This window comes from Notolepis coatsorum (genome assembly GCF_963971535.1).
Source record: "Notolepis coatsorum genome assembly, chromosome: 10".
Taxonomy (NCBI): Eukaryota; Metazoa; Chordata; class Actinopteri; order Aulopiformes; family Paralepididae; genus Notolepis; species Notolepis coatsorum.
Genome location: NC_140174.1, coordinates 43282406 through 43308613, shown reverse-complemented (window position 1 = coordinate 43308613; position 26208 = coordinate 43282406). Strand labels below are relative to the sequence as shown.

The window sequence follows — 26208 nt, the reverse complement described above, 5'->3', positions numbered from 1 at the left end:
GCCAGGACTAGGCTGAGCCCAATTTTCCTTACAAACTGCGCCAGGATAGAACTGAGCCCCAGACATATTCTCACTGGCACCATTACAGCCAACCCCCACAGTCTGATTCCCAGAACCAAGCCTCTACTTGCAAAACCCATGAAAGGATGCAGCCAAAGACATACCTCTCTCATAGCCAGTATCATCCTCCTGTGAGAGATTATCCTGTCCCTCCTCTTTATTAGTGCCTGATCTGCCAATAAGCTGTCCAAGTAAACGAAAAAACTCATATACTAAGAGAATCCAGGCTTTCTATATGTTATCTATATTCTGATTGACAAGCTAAAAGCAATTGGTTTTGATAGTCTATCAGTGAGCTGGATGCAATCCTACCTTGAGGGGAGAGAACAGATGGTGGAGGTAAACGGTACCCTACCCCCCCCCCTCCCAGTGAGCTGTGGTGTTCCACAAGGAAGCATACTAGGACCGCTACTGTTCCTAATTTATGCAAATGACATGTCGTCAGCTTGTGACTGCAACTTGTTCTTGTTCGCGGACGACTCAGCCCTGCTGGTCTCTGACAAGAACAAGTTACAGGTTGAAAAAACCCTCAGCTCAGAACTCGGCAGAATCTGCACCTGGCTCGCTGATAACAAACTATCATTACACCTGGGTAAATTCTCTTCGGATCAAATAACAAACTCAGCAAGACCGACGGCTTCTCAGTTACAGTGGGTGACAATATTGTCACAAGGAAAGACAAAATTACATACCTAGATTCCATCCTAGAGGCAAATCTTTCCTGTGACAAAATGGCATCTAATGTAATCAAAAAAGTCAACCAACGAAGTAGATTCTTGTACCGGATCTCCTCTCTGGTAAACAAGAATACCCTGGAGACTCTGGCAGGAGCACTCATTCAAGGATACTACGACTATGCTTGCACCTCATGGTACCAAAGTACCTCAAAGGCGCTAAAAACAAGATTACAAACATCACAAAACAAACTGGTCAGACTACTGCTTGACCTTACTCCTAGAACCCACCTCACCCCTGCCCACTTTGACAACCTAGGATGGCTTAGAGTAGACGACAGAGTACAGCAACTTGCAATGGGCCTGGTCTACAAGATACACTACACGACTAAGATACCCATGTACATGTCAAAATACTTCCCAAAGGTCAGTGAATACCACGACCACAACACCAGAGGGAGCTCCACAAATCATGTTAAACCCAGATTCGGCTCAAACAAGGGACTAAACACGTTTTGCAATTATGCCACATCAATGTGGAACGCCCTACCCAAAGCTGTAAAGGAATGTGAATCACTACCCACTTTCAAAACCACTCTCAAAGAACACCTACGGGAGACTGCAATTCGAATCTGGCCCCTGTAAATGTCCTAACCCAACCCCCTCCAATGTACAGTAAATGACCTAACCCAAGAATACACGAGACCCTCCTCTTGGAACCAAGTATGGTTTCGTCGATATTCCAATATACAGTTTTGCCCCCACCCCACCCACCAAACCACCTCCAATGTACAGCCCCCCCCCCCCCCCCCCCCCACCTACCCAACCTCCTCCAACGTACAGTTTACGTCAAATGTATATACTCTCTTCTTTAGACTATTTTTATCACAAACAGTACTGTATTTGCAAATCTGGTATGTCATAAATGTATAGATGTAGCAGTACTGTGGGGGGGCGGAGCTGAGCGATCATGGAGTAGACGTGTTTCACATGAGCTCCCTTCTACCGTGCAGAATATACGTTTCTCCCCATTAGTCTTTATTTTATTTTTATTTGTTTTTTGTCTGCTCGCTAAGTCGTCGTGTTCCAATACTGTCGTCGACTTTTTTCGACTTTCTGTGATGTCGGTGGTGGAAACCAGATCCATGAGCGCCCCAACCAGCAAACCACCACCGGGCCAGGCCGCACCATCGCACCATGACCGTTCATCAGTGTGCTCCAACAAGGGATATGGTTTTGCAGTCAAACTCCCGAGACTGATCATTGATACATTTAACGGAGAAATTAGCCTATGGCAAACGTTCTGGAGCCAGTACGACATGGCAGTTCATAGAAACCCAGACCTCAGCAAGGCTGACAAGTTTAATTATCTAAATTCCTATCTCACGGGAAGGGCTGCAAACGCAATCACGGGTCTCGCATTAACCAATGAAAATTATGATGCTGCGATTAAAATGTTGGAAAACAGATTTGGTCGAAAAGATCTTTTAATCAATGCCCATATGAATAAGTTATTAAACTTGACCCCGGTTAAACGTGCAAACGACACAGTCGCCCTACGAAAACTATATGATGAGATCGAAATACAAGTCAGAAGTCTGTCAGCGCTTCAAGTCGTCTCTGAAATGTATGGTAGTTTACTCTGCCCTATCCTAATGAAAATGGTGCCAGAGAGCATAACGCTCGCGTTCAGCCGTCAAAGAGAGGAAGACGACATGTTGGAAGTAGATGGCCTAATGAAATTCCTGAAAAGAGAAGTTGAAAGCCGAGAAAGAACGGCAAACTTGATTGATCTGAACCCACAAATTGACAAACAAAATTATGAGCAAAGACATAGGCCTACCGCAGCCTATAGAGCGTCTACCGCTGCATTATATACGGGAGCGCCACAGAACTGCATATTTTGCAACAAAGCCAACCATATATCCAAACACTGCACGGAAAATACAGTCGAACAAAGAAGAGAATTCCTTAAAAGACAAGGATGTTGTTTTGTGTGTTTGGGGACAGGACATATGGCCAGAACTTGTAAGGCGCAGGTTTCATGCGAGAAGTGTGGCCGGCGACACCACAAAGTAGTATGCGCTCAACCACATGATATGCGCCCTTATGAACCAAGACAGCGCGTAGCGCAACAACCCACAAACCTACAAACTGATACTACCGTCGGATATAATTCAGGCCATAATAGCAATGTTTTACTCCAAACAGCAACAGTGTGGTTGGTTGGCCAAAACGCAACCAGGAGTAAATTGACCAGATGCCTGTTGGACGGTGGGAGTCAACGTAGCTTTATAAGGACAGAATTGTCACGCAAACTAAATCTACCGGTAATAGGCTCCGAGGTAATACAATTACACACGTTTGGCAGCCTACAACCAAAACGAGTGCATTGCAATAAAGTACTGGCAAAATTATCCGATGTAAGAAATGGCCAAACAATCGAAATTGAATTACTGGAATCACCACAAGTGTGCACGTCACTAATGAGTGTACCCGGAGAGCCATTACGCACGGAGATGGAAGGAAAAGGAATGCTGTTGGCCGACGTAAAGGTCCACGGAATGGAAAATCAAGACGTGGAAATATTAATCGGATCCGACTACTATTGGAAAGTGGTCTCTGGGAAGATTGAAAGACTACAAGATGGACTAGTGGCAGCCGAGAGCAGCTTCGGATGGCTCATTCAAGGAACGGTAACTACAATGCACGTCAGCACTATAACCAACGTCGGAGTGATGCATGTCAATGTAGATAATAAAACACTGTCTGACCAGTTACGCTTATTTTGGGAGCTAGAATCCCTGGGAATCAACCCTGAACTAGAAACGAAGTTGAGCGCCAATGAAGAAATTGCTCTGAAACAATTCAAAGAAACCATTACGCACAACGGAGAACGTTATGAAGTGCAACTACCATGGCGCACAGATAATTTGAAACTGTCATCCAACTACAGAATTGCAGAGAACAGGTTTCAACGTCTGATGAGAAGATTCAAACATGATGGGAAACTCTTCACAAGATACAATGAGGTGATCAATGACTACTTGGAGAAGAAAATCATTGAACCAGTCGAAACCAATATCACCGGTAACCCATTGTACTACATGCCACATCATGCTATTGTGAAGGAGGAACGCGCAACGACGAAAGTCAGGATTGTATTCGATGCATCGTCACATGATGAAAATAGTGACTCACTTAATGACTGTCTATTAACTGGGCCCAACTTGAACCCTGATTTATTGAATGTACTATTGAAATTCAGACAACACAAAATTGCTTTCATGTCGGACATTGAAAAGGCCTTCCTACAGATCTCAATAAACCCGACAGATCGAGACGCACTGAGGTTCCTGTGGACAGACAAGACACCTCATACAGAGAATGAAAACGAATATAATGAATGCATAATGAGGATGACAAGGGTTCCATTTGGCGCGACTGCCAGCCCATTCCTGCTGTCAGCAACGATCAGACATCATCTGGGCCCCGTTCCATGTACCGGGATAACCGAGTTAGCCGGATAACTTTAGCTGGATAACTCGGTTAGCCTGACTTTCCGATTTCATGTACCAGGATTTCCCAAATCACCATGACAACATATCCAAAAGTTTGAGCCTGCTCGAAAGCAGAGTTCAAGTTCAACTTAGCCGGATCACGCAGAGCCACGCCCCCGCAAAGAAGTGACAGCCCGTTTCCTGAAACTATTCCCACAGTCTACGATCTGCATTATACCATTCTGAATTACGTTTTTGTGCTCCATTCTTCCAGAGGGGGCTTTTGAAATGTAAAATAGACCCAAAATGCTGATATTAAATTCACTTTGTCCTAAATAATGCACGTTATATATACCGTGGCGACGGTGGCGCTCGCTCGTGCGACGTACACATGATGTGGTTATTTTAATTGTAACTGGGATTAAGATGTCTGATGAGATGCGCTGTTTGACGGATTTGAGAAATTGAATGAGCCGTTGACGTCACATGAATGAATGAGGATGAAGAAATAAAACTTCATTCAAAATAAGGGATATTCTAAACACGGGTCTCTCGTTCATTAATGTATAAACAATGAATCTATCCCATCTGGCACAGTGGCCCAGCGGTAGCGCTCATGTCTCCCAACCTAGCGATCCGGGTTCAAATCCCCGTGTTTCCAATATGATTTTTTTGAATATAATATTAATGATTATACGCCAAAGTAGCCTGGTTTTAAGTTAAAATGTTATAAATCTACATGCATTGAGGATGTCATTCTTTATATAGCTCTCAACGTGCACCAAATTGAATTATTCCTATATTGCAAAAAGAAGGAAAAGACTAGGCGGGTATTGAACCCCGGTCGTCCGTGTGGAAGTCAAAAGAACAACCCGTTGGACCACATAGGAAATAAGTTAAACATTGACTATACATCAATCAATGGGCAAGAAAGCCGTCTCGTAATTCTGTATAACAGTTAACTAGTTATTTTCGCTAGCAAGATCTCATTTGATTATTCAATCCAGCAGGCAAGTTTAAAGAAATATAATCTGATTGATTGAGGTAATGAGGGACTTAGAATTAGCCTATAGATAACGCATTTAACTTGTCGGCGAGGCGATTGAGCCTATTGCAATCTGTCAATAAAGTCTTAAATCAATTAATCAATCAATGCCGTTGAGAATCAGGGTCTCTGCCATCGATACGTGCTGGCTTTCCACCTAAAACGGGAGCGCGCATCTAGCCTGACTTGAGCCTGACTCTCAAGTCTGGCTTGAGTTAACGAGACTGAATCCTGCTTTGTGAAACAGGAAAATCCCGGCTTTGAACATCGGGTTAACTGAAGCTGGATAATGGACATGTTGATCGACTTAGTTGAACCACGTACATGGAACGGGGCCCTGGAGGGATTGGAGTCAACATACCCCTCTACGGTAAAAGCATTAAGAGAAACTCTTTATGTGGATGATTTCATAAATGGAGCGGATACAGTAGAAGATGCATACAAGTTGTATAATGAATCCAAAATAATCATGGACAAGGCCGCAATGAAGATGTGTAAATGGAAAACTAATTCACCTGAACTACAGAACAAATTACAGGAAACGAAATCGGACCAGAATGCCCCAGTCAAGGTTCTGGGAATGACGTGGAGAATGACATCGGACGATTTCATGTTTGATCTGACAAGTATTCTACGAGAATCAAAGAATACGAAATGCACAAAGAGGACAGTCCTGCAAACAGCCGCCAGGTTATTCGACCCTATCGGGTTCCTGTCACCATTCACGGTGAGGGCCAAGCGACTATTCCAGGAAACATGGGAACGAGGCCTAGAGTGGGATGAGGACTTGCCCACCGATTTAAAGTCAAAATGGAAAGAATGGTATGGAGAGTTACAAACTGTCAAGAATATGGTAATTCCCAGACCCTACGACACTGTAACCACGAGTTCAATCACAGAGCGACAACTACACGTATTCTGCGATGCCAGTGAAACTGCGTACTGCGCCGTAGGCTATTTACGCACGGTTGGGAATGACGAAAGCACCTGCACGTTAATATGTGCCAAAACGAAGGTAGCCCCTTTGAAGAAGGTGACGCTACCAAGACTGGAGTTATTAGCAGCTCTAATAGGAGCGAGACTTTGTAAATATATATCGGACACCAGAGACACACCGATAAAAGCTTACCTTTGGACAGACTCAACAATCGCACTTCACTGGATAAAGGGCTCCGTCAACCAGTGGAAACCATTCGTTGCAAACAGGATAGTTGAAATCCAAAAGCTTTCCGAGCCAGAAGATTGGCGACACTGTCCTGGTAAAGATAATCCAGCCGATCTAGGCACGCGAGGAATATCCGCGGAAAACTTAAAGACTCAGAGCTTATGGTGGAATGGACCACAATGGCTAAGAGACGCGGACCCCCGTCAAATAGAAAAGGAAACCAACGGGCATAGCCTACAAGAGCCCCTTGAGGAGACTGTCAAACAGTACCATGTTGTGACCGAAACGAAAACATACCTAACAGAAACTGCAATTATTCCGCTTGAAAATTACAGTAGGCTAACTACAGTTCTCAGAATTACTGCATGGGTAAACCGATTTGTGCATAACTCGCGCAATAAAAGTAAACGCCAAGGGCCGCTGACGGCAGTGGAAATGAACACAGTAGAGTTATACTGGATTGCTGAAACGCAAAAGAGAGCCTTCCCACAATAAATGAAGGAATTGCAAAAGGGAACGGATATTCACAAGCACTCGAAAATTAAAGATCTAAACCCATTCTTGGATAATGGAGTAATGCGAGTTGGAGGTAGATTGCAAAAATCAAGCCTCAGATATGGACAAAAGCATCCGTTTATTCTACCCACGCATGACGTATTTACAGAACTGGAAATAAAACATGCGCATGAAGAGGTAATGCATAATGGACTTCAGAACACCTTAACACAGCTACGTGAACGTTTCTGGATCCTAAGAGAACGACAAGCAACTAAACGGATTCTAAATCGATGTCTCATTTGCAAAAGGTTTACAACCAAGGCCAGTCAAGAAATAACAGCACCTTTACCTACGGACAGGACAACTGAAGCTGCACCATTTGAAGTGACTGGAGTTGACTTTGCAGGGCCGTTGTACGTCAGACCTGACCACAAAAAGGCCTACATTGCTTTATTCACGTGCGCAGTAACCAGAGCTGTTCACTTAGAATTAGTGTCAGACTTGACGACACCTAACTTTCTTTTGGCCTTCAGAAGGTTTATTGCAAGAAGAGGCATTTGCTCAACAATTTATTCAGACAATGCACAGACATTTAAAAGGGCATCACAGGACTTGAACGAAATATGAAAATCAATGAAATCCAACCAAGTGAAGGACTTCTTTGCAGAAAAACGGATAAACTGGAAGTTTATTGTGGAAAGAGCTGCATGGTGGGGCGGTATATGGGAGCGTATGGTGCGTTCAGTCAAGACCAGCCTCAAAAGAATTGTGGGAAAAGCATTTCTGAGCTTCGAGGAACTGCAGACCTTTCTGACTGAAGTGGAGGCTGTGATCAATTCAAGACCACTCACTTATGTGGACCACGAAAGCGAGGTGGCACCTCTAACCCCAGCTCACTTCCTGGTAGGAAACCGACTGACGACACTACCACCACAGACTGTAAAAGAGTCAAACATACAACAAGGAACTCGAAAGGACATGAACAAGAGATGGCGATACAGAGAACGTCTCGTCAATGGATACTGGAATCGGTGGAGAAGTGAATACCTGATGGAATTGAGATCTGCTCACGCATCCTCCACAAAGAAAACAACACCACTGAAGGAAGGTGATGTGGTACTGGTAAACGAACACATGTTGCCAAGACAACTCTGGAAAATGGGTAGGATACATGAAGTATTCCCAGGTCGTGATGGCAAAACTAGAAGTTGCTCAATACAGTTACCAGGAAGAAAAATGATCAGACGGCCAATACAGTTATTGTATAACCTTGAGATTAATTGATGAACAGTGTTCATCGGGCCGGAGTTTGTTGCAACTATTATTATAAATAATATACATTTTCTTTCAGACTCATAAAGTAAAATATAATACACACACATAGTTAATTGGTGATAACGTTTTGTCTTATTTGTTTTATTTTCTTTAATGACAATGAAAGTGCAATGCTTGTTCGCCAACAAAACTAACACAGTTTGTCTTTCAGCACCACGCAAGAGTGGACAGCTCCTGCCAACGTGTTCCTAAACACTGCAGCTGTGCTGAATTGCTTTGATTGCTATATTGGAACCAGCTGATATATATATGTGGCGTGCTCTTCGAGCACACAGAAATGAAACGTAATAGGACTTTGAACTGAACTGAACTGAACTGAAAGAATGTAAAGAGACTTTGAATTGAACTGAACTGAACTGGAAGAAAACGAACTGAACTGAATTAGAATTTGTAACTAGTAGAAAATAAAGGACCTTAAGATTTGATTCAAAAGAAAAGCAACGATTGGACATTCCTGATTTCATTCTTTGTAACAGTGCTGGCGGATTTTTGTGTCAACCTTCATCGAGAGATATCAGAGGAAATAAGGCTGGCGCTCGTCCCGCTGATAGACAAGATGGAGTCGCTGCACGCTGTCTCCTCGGCTAATGCTATCGAGCTAGCTGCGCTAACGACGGAGGTATCATTACAGGGCGAGAAGATGGTGGATCTCGAGTCCTCCCTGCTGGCTAGGCAGGCTGAAGTTACCAAACTACAGTCGGTAATTGAGGAAATACAGTCCCGGGAGAGACGCTACAACATCAGGATTGTTGGAGTACCGGAGGGCAGCGGGGAAGGCCGTCTCTCTGAGACCATGCCGGAATTGCTGCAAAAAATACTGGGAAATGACGTCCTCACCTCGCCTCCCGTCTGTGAGTCGGCCTACAGAGCGGGCATGTCCACTCCTGGTGTGAACAAAGAGCCGAGGCCCATCATCGTCAAGCTGAACAGGCTTCAGCAGAGGGAACTCATCATGCGGTCGGCTCGTGCCAGAAGGGGTAATCTGAGGCTTGGCGATCACAAAGTGGCCATTTTCGAAGACTTTACACCGGAGGTTCAAGCACAGAGAGGCGAATACAAATTGGTCTTGTCCAGGCTATGGAAACTAGGCCTGAGGCCCACGCTATTCGCTCCGGCGAAATTATCTGTGTTGGATAAGGTCGATGGTCGGAGTTCATTTTGGTCGTTGGATAAAGCGAAGGAATATCTCGAGGGGATACCCGAGAATGTAGCTTGATAACTATCTCGGGTGAGTGACGTGGCGATGTGGGCCTGAATCCATTGTTAGGGCCGGCTATTCACAAACACTTGCTGTCATGCCCAGACATGCTAACTGCCCACTGCCCATCCAACTAGCGGGGCTTCCCAATGACTTCTGTTACTTGCTAAAGCTGACCTCATGGTCGTACTTGTGTATCGCCTCTTTGGAAGCTAACGAGCTAGCTGAACAATGTACATAATAGACTAACGTGCTATCCGGATTCATTAGCTAGCGGGCTGCGTCTATCGTCTGCGCTGAGACATTCGAGACCCGTTAATATTTACGCACTTTGGTTGTTGTTGCTGTTTAAGTGTAATTGGCTCGCACAATTTAATGGTGATCGGGTCCTTAACTAACTTCTTGTATGCTGTTATTTTTATATCCAGGCTGTTTTGAGCTTTGGGCTCCGGTAGGAGAAGATCGGTTGAATATATATATAAACAAGATATGATAACAGGTTGTGTCAGGTATTGCTTTTTACCATCCCCGGGTTAATGAATGTGTTTAATTCTATTCTTACATAGGTTATGTCATTCCAGCCGTGGTGCCTGATCAGAGGGGAACTTACAGGTGTGCACTTTGACCATAACCCCCTTTTCCCCTTCCTCTTATTATCGTTGTTTAAATGACATTTGTTTGCACAATTTACCTGGAACCCGATCCTACCTTAGACTATATGCTGGTATGCTCTAATTTAATTTTGTTTTGAATTTTCCTTTATCCATTTGTGCTATAACATTGCGACGTTGATGCGCAGACTCCGAAATAGATGGTTGCAGGGTTGATGTTGAGTTGTTATATAATAATTTTTTTTTTTCCATTATAGTTATCTCATGTTAGGGCCAAGGCTCACGGTGGTTTTCGACCGATATCTTTATTGAAACAATATATGATAACAGGTTGTGTCAGGTATTGCCTATTACCATCCCCGGATTAATGAATGTGTTTAATTCTATTCTTACATAGGTTATGTCATTTCAGCCGTTGTGCCTGATCAGAGGGACTGTTACAGGTGTGCACTTTGACCATAACCCCCCTTTTTCCCTTTCTTATTATTGTCGTTGTTTAAATGACATCTGTTTGCACAATTTTGCACAATTTACCTGTGACCCGATCCTGCCTTAGACTATCGGCTGGTATGCTTTAATTTAATTTTGTTTTGAATTTTCCTTTATCCATTTGTGCTATAACATTGCGACGTTGAAGCGCAGACTCGGAAATAGAGGGTTGCAGGTGTGATGTTGAGTTATTATATAATAATGGCTATTTTTCCATTATGGTTATCTCATGTTAGAGCCAAGGCTTAGGTGGTTTTCGACCGATATCTTTATTGAATTTTATTTTTATTATTATTTGTGTTTATTGGACTAGTGGGGGTTTAATCAGGGGTTTATCTAGAGGGGGGTCGGAGTGGGGAGCGTCTTATTGGATCCATGACTCTAGTGGGAAATGATAGGAAGATGACCATCCTTAGTGGATGGGGCATAGGGTGGGGATTGGAGAGTGGGTATAGGAGGGCTTATAATAGGACGGGTGGGTTAGGGTTTAGAGTAGAAGGACGGGGGGTTGTAACTGGGGTGGTATTTTTATGTGTTTTATGTGCTGTTGTCTTATATGTGTGTAATTGTTCCTCCTCTGAAATCCTGGGATTGACCGTCTGGGCCCGCCTGGATCAGCGCCTCTGTACTCAGCCTGGCTGCACTGGTATGTTCTCTACGCATTTAGACAAACTCGACCATGGCTAAACTGAATATCTTAATTTGGAACGCAGGAGGTCTTAACGCCCCACACAAGCGTGCCAGTGTCCTTTGGTTATTGAAAAGAAGAAATATTGACATTGCTCTCCTTAGTGAGACGCATTTATTGGTGGGTGATGTGTCAAGGCTAGCAAATCGACAATATCACGTTATCTCCTCATCCTCAGCCGATGATAAGACGAAAGGAGTCGTCATAGTTACAAGACGTAACCTTGATATCAAAGTCCTGGATGTGTGGTCGGACACGGAGGGAAGGATTACTATAGCAAAAGTTGAGTTCTCTCATATGAAGATGGCAATAATAGCATTGTATGTCCCTAACACATTTGATTCAGCGTTCTATAATACAATCACGAAGAATATGTTGGAACTTACTGGATACGCTCTCATTGTGGGTGGTGATTTTAATGCGTGCTGGGATGCGGAGATGGATAGGTCCGGATCCTCTGAAACAAGCGACCAAAAACGGTCCTCTAAGGCCCTCAGGATGTGGGCCCAGGACACTAGGCTCGCAGACCTATGGCGCTTATCCAATCCCACCCTCAAGGATTACTCTCACCTGTCTGCCAGACACAAAACCTTCTCTCGAATAGACTATGCATTCGCATCCCCTAATTTGTTTGATAGTTTCGACGTCTCATTGGTTCCCCTGGCTCTCTCGGACCACAAGGGGATTTTCCTTGTGGCAACCTTTGGCAGGCTCTCCACGAGAGCTCCCAGGTGGCGTTTTAACTCAACCTTATTAAAGAACGATGATTTCTGCTCTGAGTTCAGGAGTAAACTAGCTGAATTCTTGCAGATCAATGTTGGCACGGTCGATGACCCCAGGGTCCTATGGAACGCATTGAAAGGATTTATCAGGGGTCATGTCACACTTTTCGCCTCCAACTTACGTAAATCCCGGTCAAAAAAACTAGAAGGACTGGAAACATTATATGCGGATCTATACGCATCTTTGCAAACTAACTATAGTGATCGACTAAACACACAACGTAAGATAGTCAAGAAGGAAATAAACTCCATACTTAAACAACAGTCTGAGTTCTTGATACATAGGACAAGGCAAAATTACTACTTTCACGGCTCCAGGCCTAGCCATCTATTGGCAATGAAAATACGCTCGAATGATCATTTCTCGGATATCCCCTCGATCAAGACGTGACAGGGTACAATCACTACTGATTCGAAAAGGATCAACGACACTTTTAAAGAGTTTTACTCGCAGTTATATACAGTAGCTCAGAGGTTAATCTCGACGACTCTAAATTTGAATCGTTCTTTGGCGGGCTTGAGATACCCCACATTTCTGAGGAAGAGGCCAAGGAACTGGGGAAACCGATCACTCTTATGGAGTTGAGGGAGACGATTGCTGAAATGCAGAGGGGCAAGGCACCAGGCTGGGATGGTATTCCACCCGAGGTGTATTTAGCTTTTTGGGACCAACTGGGTCCATTGATGCTCGATATGATCAATTATGCTATCGAGCAAGGGGAGTTCTCAAGAGATGTCAACATGGCGTTGATTTCCTTACTTCTCAAGAAGGACAAAGATCCCAATGATTGTGGTAGCTATAAGCCCTTGAGTCTTCTCGGGCCGATTTAAAAGTGTTTGCCAAGGTGCTGGCCCGCCGCCTGCAGAGATTTATGACGGTATTGGTACACTGCGATCAAACTGGTTTTATACCGGGGCGTCTGGCTACAGATAATCTTAGGAGGCTGTTGCATGTAATCGATAACAGTAAAGACAATACAACTCCGTCCACAGTTCTGTCTTTGAATGCCATGAAGGCGTTTGACAGACTTGAGTGGTCATACCTGTGGAAGGTACTTGAGGTCATGGGTCTTGGGAAGAGTTTTATTCATATGATTAAAGTCCTGTATGCCTCGCCGTCTGCGATGATACTGACAGGCAAAAATTGTTCCACACTCTTTCCAGTCTCCAGATCTTCTAGACAGGGTTGTCCTCTGAGCCCAGGACTGTTCGCGCTTTCCCTCGAACCTTTGGCCCAATTTATTAGGCAATCGGAGGACATCGTCCCCATAATGGTCAATAATACTCCACACAAAATTGCTCTCTATGCGGATGACCTGCTGATTTTCATGGACGACCCCTCCCGGTCGGCCACAAAATTATTGAGAATAATCGACGACTTTGGTAAAATGTCAAGCTTTAAGATTAACTGGAACAAATCAGCCTGCCTACCTCTTAATGAGCTGGCCAAGGCGGTACGACTACCAGCTGATATCCCCATAGTAGAACATTTTAAATACTTGGGCATAGAGATATTCCCCACGCTGAACCAAACTACTAAGTACAACTTCACGGGTACTTATGATAAAATACGCCAGGATCTAGACAGGTGATCGCCCTTTCCTAACTCCTTACAAGCCCGGGCTTCCATAATCAAAATGAACGTCCTGCCTAGGATACATTTTGTTAGCTCAATGCTCCCCCTGCCCCCTCCAATAGACCACTGGCGCAAGGTACAATCGATGGTATCTAAGTTTATCTGGAATAACAAACGCCCGAGAATCAAAAGGGCTACTACTCAACGTAGAAAACAAGATGGGGGCCTCGCAATCCCTGATTTTAAGCATTATTTCTGGTCCTTTTCACTGAGACCTCTGATGTGCTGGCTAGACCCTGTAGAGGCTGTATCGTGGCGCTCCTTAGAAGCGGCGGCGGTCTCACCGCTAAGATTGCAGGATGTAGTGTACTCCACTGTCTCTATTTCGAAATGCCGGCTGAGGTATGGACCGATCATAACTCACGTGATCCAAACGTGGCGTAATGTACAGAGGTCGTGTGGGGTTAAATGCCCATGGCACCTGGACTCTCCAATTTTTAATAACCAGCAATTACTTGTTGGGCACAAGCCGGTTAATATTCCTCAATGGCAAAGGAGGGGAGTGCATACTCTGGAGGATATTTATGATAAGAACGGCCTCCGTGCGTTTCAGGACTTAAGAGAATTTTATGATCTTCCCGACGAGTCCTTCTTTCTTTACCTTCAACTAAGGTCAGCACTGAGGGCGCATGGCGTGCCGTGGGCTCAAGCTTTACACCCACACCCCTTCCTCAGGCTCATAGTGGACAGGAAGACATCCAGAGGGTTTGTCTCAGACTTTTATACGCTCTTAATTCAATCCACGTATAAAAATGTATCATTGGATACAATCTGGCGTGTGGATATCCCGGAGTTGGACCCCGAGTTTGACTGGGATGATGTTTGGGCAAATGTGGCATTATCTTCCCGCAACCCCAATCACCAGCAAATTAATTTTAATTATATTCATAGGACCTATCTTACACCTAGGAAGCTATTTGCTATGGGACTGATAACCGACTCTCGGTGCACTTTGTGCTCTCAAAAGGCACTTATATGCATATGTATTGGGATTGCCCACCAGTGGCCCGCTTCTGGAGGTCAATAACGGACAAACTTTCAGACCTGTGTGGCTTAACTATCCCATTCACAGCTGTTACGCTACTCCTGAACGATATAACGACACTACCTGCGTCCGTTCAACTAAAAAGGGTTGTCCTAGCGGGTGTCACAGCAGCGAAGAAGCTAATAGCAATGAGATGGAAGGAGCCTGAGAAGCTTACAGTGATTAACTGGTCCCTAACACTATTGGATGTGATTTATCTTGAGATATCCACGGCGCGGGTGATTGGGGTTGGACAGGCTGGCATTGACCTGTGGTTCGCAGCAGCTGAGAAGGTAAGGACCGCCGTGTGCGGCTGAGCGGGGTTGGGGTGCTTGATCGGGGGGGGTCCGGCGGTCTCTTGGGAGGGGGAGGAGGAAATGTTTTGTCTGTCTTATCTTTTGTCTTGTCCTCTTGAGTTTAGCTGGGGATTTAATGGGGGGGCAGCTATTTAACTATTTCTTCACTGTTTGGTCACTTTTACACGGTCTCTGTGAGTCTATGGAACACCTCTACAGGTTTTTGTTTTTTCATGAAGGTTCATTGCTCTGTTTTCGGGTCGTGTTCTCAAAAAGTGGTCCTTGTGGTGAATTGGAGATGTACGTTTTATTAATATAAGGTCACACGGCCGGGAATCGGGGCTGAACACTGGGAAAGACCATTTATTAGATAGTACCCCTTGGATTTAGAAATTAGAAGGTTGAACTCTGTTTTCTTTTCTCTTTGTCTGTATAAATTGTTATTCTGTATTATTATTGTTTTTGTTATTTTCTTGTGGAGTTCTATGTATTGTGATTGTGTTTAATGTGTTTTGTTTCATGTGAATAATAATTAAAAAAAAAATCAAAAAAAAAATATGTAGCAGTACTGTCTATCTGTATGTCGTGTATGTCATATATGTTGTTTTGTGTGTATTGAGCTGTACTGTACTGTACCCATTCTGCAATCTGTTAATAAAGTTTCAATCAATCAATCAATCAATCAATCAATCAATATTTGCAGTGAAATGCTAATAGCCTACCATAGAATAAGATGATACCATAAAATATAATATTATACCATACTATAATATTCAACTATTCTATATTATATACGTACCTATCTATCTATATTATTATACACCTATCTTTCTATTTTATTCCCTGTACTGGCCACTATATATAACAACTGTCCCTCACTGATGCTCGAAGGGCAGGCTATTACTTACGCCTTTTACCCCGTTTGGGGCATAGGCAGGCTATAGTGGGGAACAATAGCTAATAGATTGTAAGCCTACAATCCACACAGGGCAATAGCTCATTGAAACAACGCTGGTAAACAATAGCAACACTCCCCACTAGTCCTGGCTGTCCTCTCTTGTTCAATAGAAATAATAATAATAATTCATCTAGAGATGAATAAGACCCACATTGACAATCAATGCAATATGAGCCTCCTAAGATAATTTCCCATCAACGTGGACGTGGGCTTTAGAAACCGTTTGTTCTGGACAACCTTGAGAGAAAACTCCTCTGAAAGATTAGAGATGAAAATAGAAGTACGGTAGAATAAAAAATTTGTTGGAAATCAATACTAATGATCAGCGTATGTTTGATTTGAGCTTCGGAAGGGACATTTGTTTTGCACTAATTTGAGTGTAAATACTGTTTTTTTTGTCACAAAGAGCATCAAATGATCCTGATGACTGGTTCTTTAATTAACCTCTTGAACTGATGCATTTGGCCTACATGTGCACTTGCTGCATACAAATTGATAGCAAATTGGGTCCAAAACACCTCACCAAAAGAAAAAAGATTTTAGGGATGAAATATAAATACTTACCTATACTTACGTTCAGGATATAACCTGTGCAAATGGGTAAATGACAATGAATGATCGGTATATAAACAAAGACATTTGACACACTTACCTTGTATTTCCTCATACAGAACAGACAATGAGAAAGGGAAAAAGAGGGGATTTTAAAAGGAATACCGCTGGATATGCAGAACCATGGGAATAGGGGGCAGGCCCGGGTATGAGGACATCAAATGCTGATGATAACTTTTAAACAAAACCTATGGGGGGGGGGGGGGGGGCGGGGGGGTGTATTAATAAATAATCTTGTGTGTGTATGTGTGTGTGTTTCACAGGGCGGTAGGGATCAGAGACTCTGTGAAGCGTTTTCATAAGATGAAGAGTGAGTGGAAGATGGCGAAGATTGCTCTCATCGTCATCCTGCTCTACGTCATCTCCTGGGCCCCATACTCCTGCGTGGCCCTCACTGCCTTCGCTGGGTAGGTGTGTGTGTGGGTGTGTGTGTGTGTGTGTGTGTGTGTGTGTGTGTGTGTGTGTGTGTGTGTGTGTGTGTGTGTGTGTGTGTGTGTGTGTGTGTGTGTGTGTGTGTGTGTGTGTGTGTGTGTGTGTGTGTGTGTGTGTGTGTGTGTGTGTGTGTGTGTGTGTGTGTGTGTGTGTGTGTGTGTGTGTGTGTGTGTGTGTGTGTGTGTGTGTGTGTGTGTGTGTGTGTGTGTGTGTGTGTGTGTGTGTATCATTCACTCCCGCTCACCTATTATTGTACTATTACTACTAGGGATGTCCCGATCACGTTTTTTTGCTCCCGATCCGATCCCGATCATGTGATTTTGAGTATCTACCGATACTGATCTTTCCCGATCCGATCAAAAAAAATTAAAATAAAAAGTTATATATATTTTTTTTAACTTTTATTTCTTTTATTCAACAAACATGACCATGTTCACGTCTTAAACTCATACTGAGGCCTTAGTTTTAAATTGCATATCATCATTCATTTATTTATTGTCACACAGAGCAGAAGAATTTTGCCAAAACAAACCAATAGTATCCAGCTGCAGAACGGCAGACCAGCCACACTCTCAGACCCAAACGCATTTCCTTTGATTTAATTATACATCAAATGATTTATGTCAAGGATTGCAATGCCTCGCTTGAATGAAGTTAACTTTTCACCTGGATAACGTCAACATTCAGGGTGAATGTAATGTGAGAAATTGCGATTAAAAAAAATAATAATAATCAATTTAATTTGGGTCTGATAGTTTGGCTGGTCAGCCGTTCTGCAGCTGGATACTATTGGTTTGTTTTGGCAAAATTCTTCTGCTCTGTGTGACAATAAATAAATGAATGATGATATGCAATTTAAAACCAAAACTAAGGCCTCAGTATGAGTTTAAGAACATTTACTACAAGCGTTGCAAGGGGAAGGCTAAGAGAATTATTAAGGACTCGAGCCACCCGAACAACTGCCTCTTTGAACTGCTGCCGTCAGGCAAGCGATACAGGAGTCTCAAGGCGAGCACAGAAAGACTCAGAAGTAGCTTCTATCCCCAGGCCATCAGGCTGCTAAACGAACAATGAATGAACACTACACAACAACAACCACCAAAACACACATAGCACACACATCCACACGCACACACTCACTTTAAACAAACACACTGTAGCACCCACTCCACACACTTTATAGCACACACCCACTTTAAACAAACACACTGTAGCACCCACTCCCCACACTTTATATTTATGGATGAAGGATTGCACTACAACTCGTACACCTTACTGTAAATTGTACCTAAAATTGTACCTCATCCCATTTCTGCTTTGCACTAGATAGTACTGTACATTAGTACACTGCATAGTATTGTGTATTGTATATTATATGGTAACTCAGAACATTGTACATATGTCTATACCGAACACTGTGACCTCATTTTCTTCTTCTAAATTCATGCTATATTATGTTATTATGTTATTTGATACTATCTTGTCTAGCACAGTCTCTGGAGCGTAACAGTAAGAAGCATTTTGTATGAAAGTATTCTGTACTTCTGTATGACAACTATTAAAGAACTTGAACTTGAACTTGAACATGGTCATGTTTGTTGAATAAAAAAAAAAAGGTAAACATTTTTTTTAATTAAAATGGCAGATTTTTTCTTTTTTTCTTTTGCCGATCCCGATCTACGGAAAATCACGTGATCGGCCCCGATCCCGATCACGTGATCGGATCGGGACATCCCTAATTACTACAGCCTAAGCTAATTTCCACCTAAAATTCTTCTTGTTCTCTTCATCCATTTATTCCTCTGTCCCTCCCTCCATCTGTCTGTCTGTCTGTCTGTCTGTCTGTCTGTCTGTCTGTCTGTCTGTCTGTCTGTCTGTCTGTCTGTCTGTCTGTCTGTCTGTCTGTCTGTCTGTCTGTCTGTCTGTCTGTCTGTCTGTCTGTCTGTCTGTCTGTCTGTCTGTCTGTCTGTCTGTCTGTCTGTCTGTCTGTCTGTCTGTCTGTCTGTCTGTCTGTCTGTCTGTCTGTCTGTCTGTCTGTCTGTCTGTCTGTCTGTCTGTCTGTCTGTCTGTCTGTCTGTCTGTCTGTCTGTCTGTCTGTCTGTCTGTCTGTCTGTCTGTCTGTCTGTCTGTCTGTCTGTCTGTCTGTCTGTCTGTCTGTCTGTCTGTCTGTCTGTCTGTCTGTCTGTCTGTCTGTCTGTCTGTCTGTCTGTCTGTCTGTCTGTCTGTCTGTCTGTCTGTCTGTCTGTCTGTCTGTCTGTCTGTCTGTCTGTCTGTCTGTCTGTCTGTCTGTCTGTCTGTCTGTCTGTCTGTCTGTCTGTCTGTCTGTCTGTCTGTCTGTCTGTCTGTCTGTCTGTCTGTCTGTCTGTCTGTCTGTCTGTCTGTCTGTCTGTCTGTCTGTCTGTCTGTCTGTCTGTCTGTCTGTCTGTCTGTCTGTCTGTCTGTCTGTCTGTCTGTCTGTCTGTCTGTCTGTCTGTCTGTCTGTCTGTCTGTCTGTCTGTCTGTCTGTCTGTCTGTCTGTCTGTCTGTCTGTCTGTCTGTCTGTCTGTCTGTCTGTCTGTCTGTCTGTCTGTCTGTCTGTCTGTCTGTCTGTCTGTCTGTCTGTCTGTCTGTCTGTCTGTCTGTCTGTCTGTCTGTCTGTCTGTCTGTCTGTCTGTCTGTCTGTCTGTCTGTCTGTCTGTCTGTCTGTCTGTCTGTCTGTCTGTCTGTCTGTCTGTCTGTCTGTCTGTCTGTCTGTCTGTCTGTCTGTCTGTCTGTCTGTCTGTCTGTCTGTCTGTCTGTCTGTCTGTCTGTCTGTCTGTCCATCCATCTGAATGTGTCTGTCTCAGGTATGCTGACTTGCTGACTCCTTACACACACTCTGTCCCTGCTGTGATAGCCAAGGCCTCTGCGATCCACAATCCCATCATCTACGCCATAAACCATCCCAAATACAGGTATAACACACTGTCCATAACATGTACACATCCACACATGTAGGCTAACATACACACACACACACACATTTGAATAATTAATTCACATTACAAACTGGCAATTTATCCACTCAAAATATATATAAATGATTCTTTCAGACCATCCTAAAATTAAAGGCAAAGGGAACTGCTCCCACCTACCTCCGGTCAATGGTCTCTAACTACACACCCTCAAGACCCCTACGCTCTGCATCTTCTGGCCGCCTCAGACCTACTCCTATCCAAGCTCCGGGAGGGTCATCAAAGAGAAGCCGCCTATTCTCAGTCCTTGCCCCACAATGGTGGAATGAACTACCCACCTCAGTTAGGACAGCTGAATCCCGTCCAATCTTTCGCCGTCGACTAAAGACGCACTTCTTCAACCATTATCTGAAAAAAAAATAAAAAAATAACCCTAACTAACCTTACTGTCATGCACCTGTCCTAATAAACGAACCTACACTGTAACACTCAACACTTTGATGAACATTGTTACTCAGCTGATAGAGTTGTACCCTTCCTGATGACTTGTCGTACAGAACTTGTAAGTCGCTTTGGATAAAAGCGTCAGCTAAATGACTAAATGTAAATGTAAATGTAATGTAACTATTCATTTGGATAGGGAAAATTGTCTATGTGATGTAAAGTTGATACCTCTTTACTTAAAGATAAATAATTGAAATCTAAAATGTGAGTGTGAATTACAAATTATATAAAGGAAAACAATGACCCCCTCATAGATCCCAATATTATCTGGGAGGCCACAAAAGCCACTTCAACCATTTCACTACCACACTACAAAGGGTTAACCTTTCACTACCACACTACAAAGGATTAACATTTCACTACCACACTACAGAAGGTTAAACGTTCACTACCACACTACAAAGGGTTAAACTTTCACTACCACACTACAAAGGGTTAACCTTTCACTACCACACTAGAGAACGTTAACCTTTCACTACCACACTACAAAGGGTTAACCTTTCACTACCACACTACAGAAGGTTAACCTTTCACTACCACACTACAGAAGGCTAACCTTTTCACTGCGACACTACAAAGGGTTAACCTTTCACTACCACACTACAGAAGGTTAACCTTTCACTACCACACTACAGAAGGCTAACCTTTTCACTGCGACACTACAAAGGGTTAACCCTTTCGCTACCACACTACAAAAGGTTAACCCCTTCACTACCTACTACTTTTGTTTAGCTTTGTTTACTTGGGCGTGTGGGAGTGGAGGGAAGGGATTGGGATATGATATGAGGATACTTACTGTACTTGTGATGCGTGTGTGTTTACCCAGTGGTTCCGCCGTGTTGGTTATTGTTCACTCTCCTCGGAAATAAAAGATGATGAGGGAAAACAAACAAGCCTTCAAGCGAAATGTTCCATAAACAATTGTGAATGCAGTCAGTTATTAAGAGACCCGTCAGAGCTAGTTAGTCACGTCACGCACACAAATACACACATTAAATATGAATTAATTTCACTCTCTCTCTCTCTCTCTTTCACTCTCTCTCTCTTTCACTCTCTCTCGCTCTCTCTCTCTATCTCTCTCTCTTTCACACTCTCTCTCTCTCTCTCTCTCTCTCTCTCTCTCTCTCTCTCTCTCTCTCTCTCTCTCTCTCTCTCTCTCTCTCTCTCTCTCTCTCAGGATGGCCATCAGCAGGTATATTCCCTGTCTTGGTGTATTGCTGTGTGTCCCTCCCAGGGATCGTCTAAGCAGCAGCAGCTTCCAGTCCACCCGACGATCAACCGTCACCAGCCAAACATCAGAGGTCAGCCGGTCTGTCAGGCGCTGCCCCTCCTACCAGTCCGACAGCGAATCAGTGAGTTTGCCTCACTCATGTGTCCGTCTTGTATGTCCCCATTACAACGGCTTGAAATTGTGTACATTTCTCACTGTGTGTGTGTGTGTGTGTGTGTGTGTGTGTGTGTGTGTGTGTGTGTGTGTGTGTGTGTGTGTGTGTGTGTGTGTGTGTGTGTGTGTGTGTGTGTGTGTGTGTGTGTGTGTGTGTGTGTGTGTGTGTGTGTGTGTGTGTGTGTGTGTGTGTGTGTGTGTGTGTGTGTGTGTGTGTGTGTGTCTCTCTCAGCCTGGCATTTCAGACATGGAGAAGGACCTCTCGACTCGGACATCTGGGAGTCATCAGTATTCCAGTGAAGTCAAACAGGGTCGCCATGCCAGCCAGAGGTCGATGGTCAAGGGTTGTGACTTGGGGGTGTTTGAGAGAGCCGCTGCCCACAACTCCTCTGACCTCTCTGTATGTCGGCTGTCACAGATCACCGTGAGTACACATGGTTGTGTTGGTCAGCAACGTCTCCATTAACTGTATATTATTGAAGATTAAGCCAATAATTACGTAATCGGATAGTTTGCAGTACTGTACTTGTACATTGCGTGAATATTTTCATTTTAGGGAACTTTATACTTTATACTCCACTACATTTCAAAGGAGATATTGTACTTTTTACTCCACTACATTTATCTGAACCCATCAGTTACTAGTTACTTTGAAGAAAAATATTTTGCATAGAAAACATGGCAAGAATGCCTGTCAACTTCAAGAGGACATAATCAGAGCAGCATAACTGGAACACATATCACTTTATGTAGAATGCATACTTTCACTTTAGATACTTAACTAGATTAAATAGCAAATACTTCTCTACTTTTACTTAAGTGGAATTTGAATGGAGGACTTTTTCTTTTACCAGAGTACTCATTTATCTGGGTATTTCTACTTTTACTTAAGTAAAGGAACTGTGTACTTCTTCTACCACTGACCATCCACAACAGAATACAACAGTCCTCGTGTATTTCTGACACTTGATTGTTCTCTCTGATATGAGATCACTGCCATTCAACAAAACGTTAGGTTATAGCTATAACCAAGTTCTGTTAGTTAGGGGTGACGCTTGGCATCACCTACTGCACTCCCTCGCGTACGTGCACGCGTACTGAATAACATTCCACAAATATACCTTTAATACCAGTATTAGTCTGACCACACCCCTCATCAGCTTACCTTCATAAGCAGGTGTGTGGTCACCTGCTCTCCTCCTTCCCAAGCTTTCACCACAAGGTGAGGTCAAGGGCTGCAGCGGCCGTCTGATGCCAAGCGTCACCCCTAACTAACAGAACTTGGTTATAGCTATAACCTAACGTTCTGTTTCGTTAAGGGGCTCTGCTTGGCATCACCTACTGCACAAGGGAGGCCAAGCGGAGCCGCTGGCTGACAAATACACCCCGCTGACAGCCCCCCACAACTATCAGAACAAGGAGGGCCGAGCCCCCCCGACCCCCCCTAATGGAGGGCATCCCCCCTATTAGGGGCTTCACGGGAGGGCGACGAACCCGACCGTGCGAAGAGGCACTCAAGCAACCCAACGCACAGGGTGAGCAGACCGTGGCTTGACCCCACGACTACACCCACGCACAACCCGCATGCCACCCGGGAACGAACGTAGGAACAACCTCGTCACTGCCCCCAGAATCACGGGGGCAAGGGCAAACCCAACCCCGTGGCAAGGCCGTAGCAGCGGAGCGCGAAGGAAGACCCAGACCCACCAAAAGGACTGGACTCCCTGGAATGGGGGCCCGGAGAAGGCCATGATGCCAGCATCAAGACCCCACCAGGGGGGCACCTAGTGACCCCGCCCCCCACATCGCCAGCGTATTCGGACAAAGGCCCCTCAGCCGAGCGGGCCCTGTCCTCCCCAACAGCACCACGCCTGGAACACAGGCCCTGCAACAGGCAGACAGCATGGTCATAACACACAAGAGTTAACCAACGGAAGCAGGCAGTGCACCGGGGAAAAAGACCAGGCAACAGGCTGTCAACCCAAGCCTGGAAACTGCGGACGAGGCAGGCGCCAGAAAGGACAGCTGAAAACAGCCGCCCCGGCGGAAGGGGCGTATGCTGGCGTTGTCGCATAACCAAGCTTTTAAAACCTGAGCTGACTTCACTGTGTTCTTGCTGAGTAATGTAAGTTAGTACTCAATCCATTGTATATTTTGATAATTGTTTGTTCTTAATCAATCAGGCTCTCTTCAACCCCATTGGGTTTGACTTGAGCAGCCTGTGGTAATTAGTCCAATCAGTCAGAGGCAAAGCTTGTTAAATACATTTGCCTGTGCACACATTTCTCTAAAACCTGAGCTGACTTCACTGTGTTCTTGCTGAGTAATGTAAGTTAGTACTCAATCCATTGTATATTTTGATAATTGTTTGTTCTTAATCAATCAGGCTCTCTTCAACCCCATTGGGTTTGACTTGAGCAGCCTGTGGTAATTAGTCCAATCAGTCAGAGGCAAAGCTTGTTAAATACATTTGCCTGTGCACACATTTCTCTAAAACCTGAGCTGACTTCACTGTGTTCTTGCTGAGTAATGTAAGTTAGTACTCAATCCATTGTATATTTTGATAATTGTTTGTTCTTAATCAATCAGGCTCTCTTCAACCCCATTGGGTTTGACTTGAGCAGCCTGTGCTAATTAGTCCAATCAGTCAGAGACTAGCCCCCTACAGGTGTGGGACAATATTCAATAGGGATTTAAGTGTAGTCTATCGAAGCGCCAGCAGAGCGCCGGCGACCGACTAAGAGTTATCCGAGGAGGCAACCGAGTGCACTAGAGTATCTACTGCCCCTCACCTGCCCTCCTCTAGCAGGCCACTCCTTTGTACCTGCATTTTCTGGTCTTGCCTTGTTAGCTTGTCAACTTACTCGACCCACTGGTTTTAGCTCATTAGCTAAACCTTCAATCGGCTTCATACACATAGCCTTTAGCAGTTGATCCATAGTACTTCGTATCTTTATTTGTTCCTGCTCTACCTGGTGTAAGCATGGCTATGTGTTCTGTCTGTCCTGTCTGTCCCTCTCTCCTAGAAAGGTTAACTCTGTTAGAGAGTCGTGTCCTTGAACTTGAGTCAGGAAAACAGTCAGCTTTAGACGTCTTGGACACTACAGGCTTTTCTGAGGAGCCTCTAGCGAGGTCTTCTCGTCTGGAGAGTCCCAGACATAGTGCTCAGGACAAGGCCTTTGCGCCCACTACGAAGCGGCAGTGTAACCGCTCGGCCTTGGCCTCAACAGCACCTGCTCCGCAACATGATTTTACACGTGTTGCGGGTTCCGGTCCCAGTATGCAGCCGGTTCCACTGCAACCCCGTCGTTCCGTCCTTGTGATTGGCGACTCCATCACCCGGCATATTTTGCTAGACAAGCCAGCCGAGATCAAATGTTATGGGGGAGCCAGAGCTACCGACATTGAAGCCAACCTGAGATTTCTGGCGAATAGCATAGTCAAGGCAAAAGGTAACCCACGTATCACACCCACTGAAGATAAATTCGACCATATTGTTATACACGTCGGAAATAATGACTGTAGGATGAAAGTCTCTGAGGTCACAAAGATCAACATAGTTAGGCTTTCTGACCTCGCCAGAAAGATGAGTCGGCATCGAGTAATCTTCTCTGGCCCCCTGCCTGTAAACCGGCATGATGATGAGTTCGTGAGTAGGACAGCTTCTCTACACCGATGGCTGGAAAAATACTGTAAAGAACAGGGCTTAGGGTTCGTGGATAATTGGTCCTCTTTCTGGGGGCACCCTGGCTTGCTGAGAAAGGACGGCGTGCATCCTAACATGCAAGGCGCCTCTCTCTTATCTCGCAATATAGACAAGATTATAGCTTCGGGCTGACAGCCACCCCACAAGCATGCCAGGGTGCAGGCTCTTAGCGAGCCTGCTAGTCATGCTAAACTGATGGACCCTGCCAATCCTTATACCTTTCTTGCTCGGTCCCTCCTCCACCAGGCTCCCCACTCCTCTCTTTCTATCTCTACCCCTAAACCTGTATACCCAATCAAAACTAGAATATCCCGTTACGCTCCGCTTTACCCAGCTCGTCCTTGTGCGATAAACCATGCCAACTTAATTGCGATTAAACCTACCCGCATGGCTGAAAACCGCGCTGCTATGTATACAGAGAGTGTGAAGGTTGGCCTTATCAACATCCGCTCTCTGCCAACCAAAGCTCTTCTGGTAAATGAACTGATAACAGACCATAGTCTCGACCTATTTGGCCTCACTGAGACATGGCTTAAACCTAATGATTTTCTGCCCTTAAACGAGGCCTCACCCCCTAATTTTAGTAGCTCCCACATCGCACGCACCTCCAAGAAAGGAGGCGGAGTTGCTCTAATTTATGACTCTAAGCACAACTTTACATCCGACGCAAACTGTAAG

General features: G+C 44.4%; 1 protein-coding gene across 1 annotated transcript in view; it reads left to right on the top strand.

Annotated features, from left to right (window-relative positions):
- Window positions 1-26208, top strand: part of opn4b (opsin 4b) — a gene marked incomplete at both ends in the record, with an annotated part of 295664 nt that overhangs the window by 245605 nt on the left and 23851 nt on the right. The window contains 4 exon segments of the mRNA XM_084323026.1: window positions 16835-16978; window positions 19829-19936; window positions 21618-21792; window positions 22057-22248. Coding sequence (XP_084179152.1) covers window positions 16835-16978; window positions 19829-19936; window positions 21618-21792; window positions 22057-22248 — 619 coding nt within the window.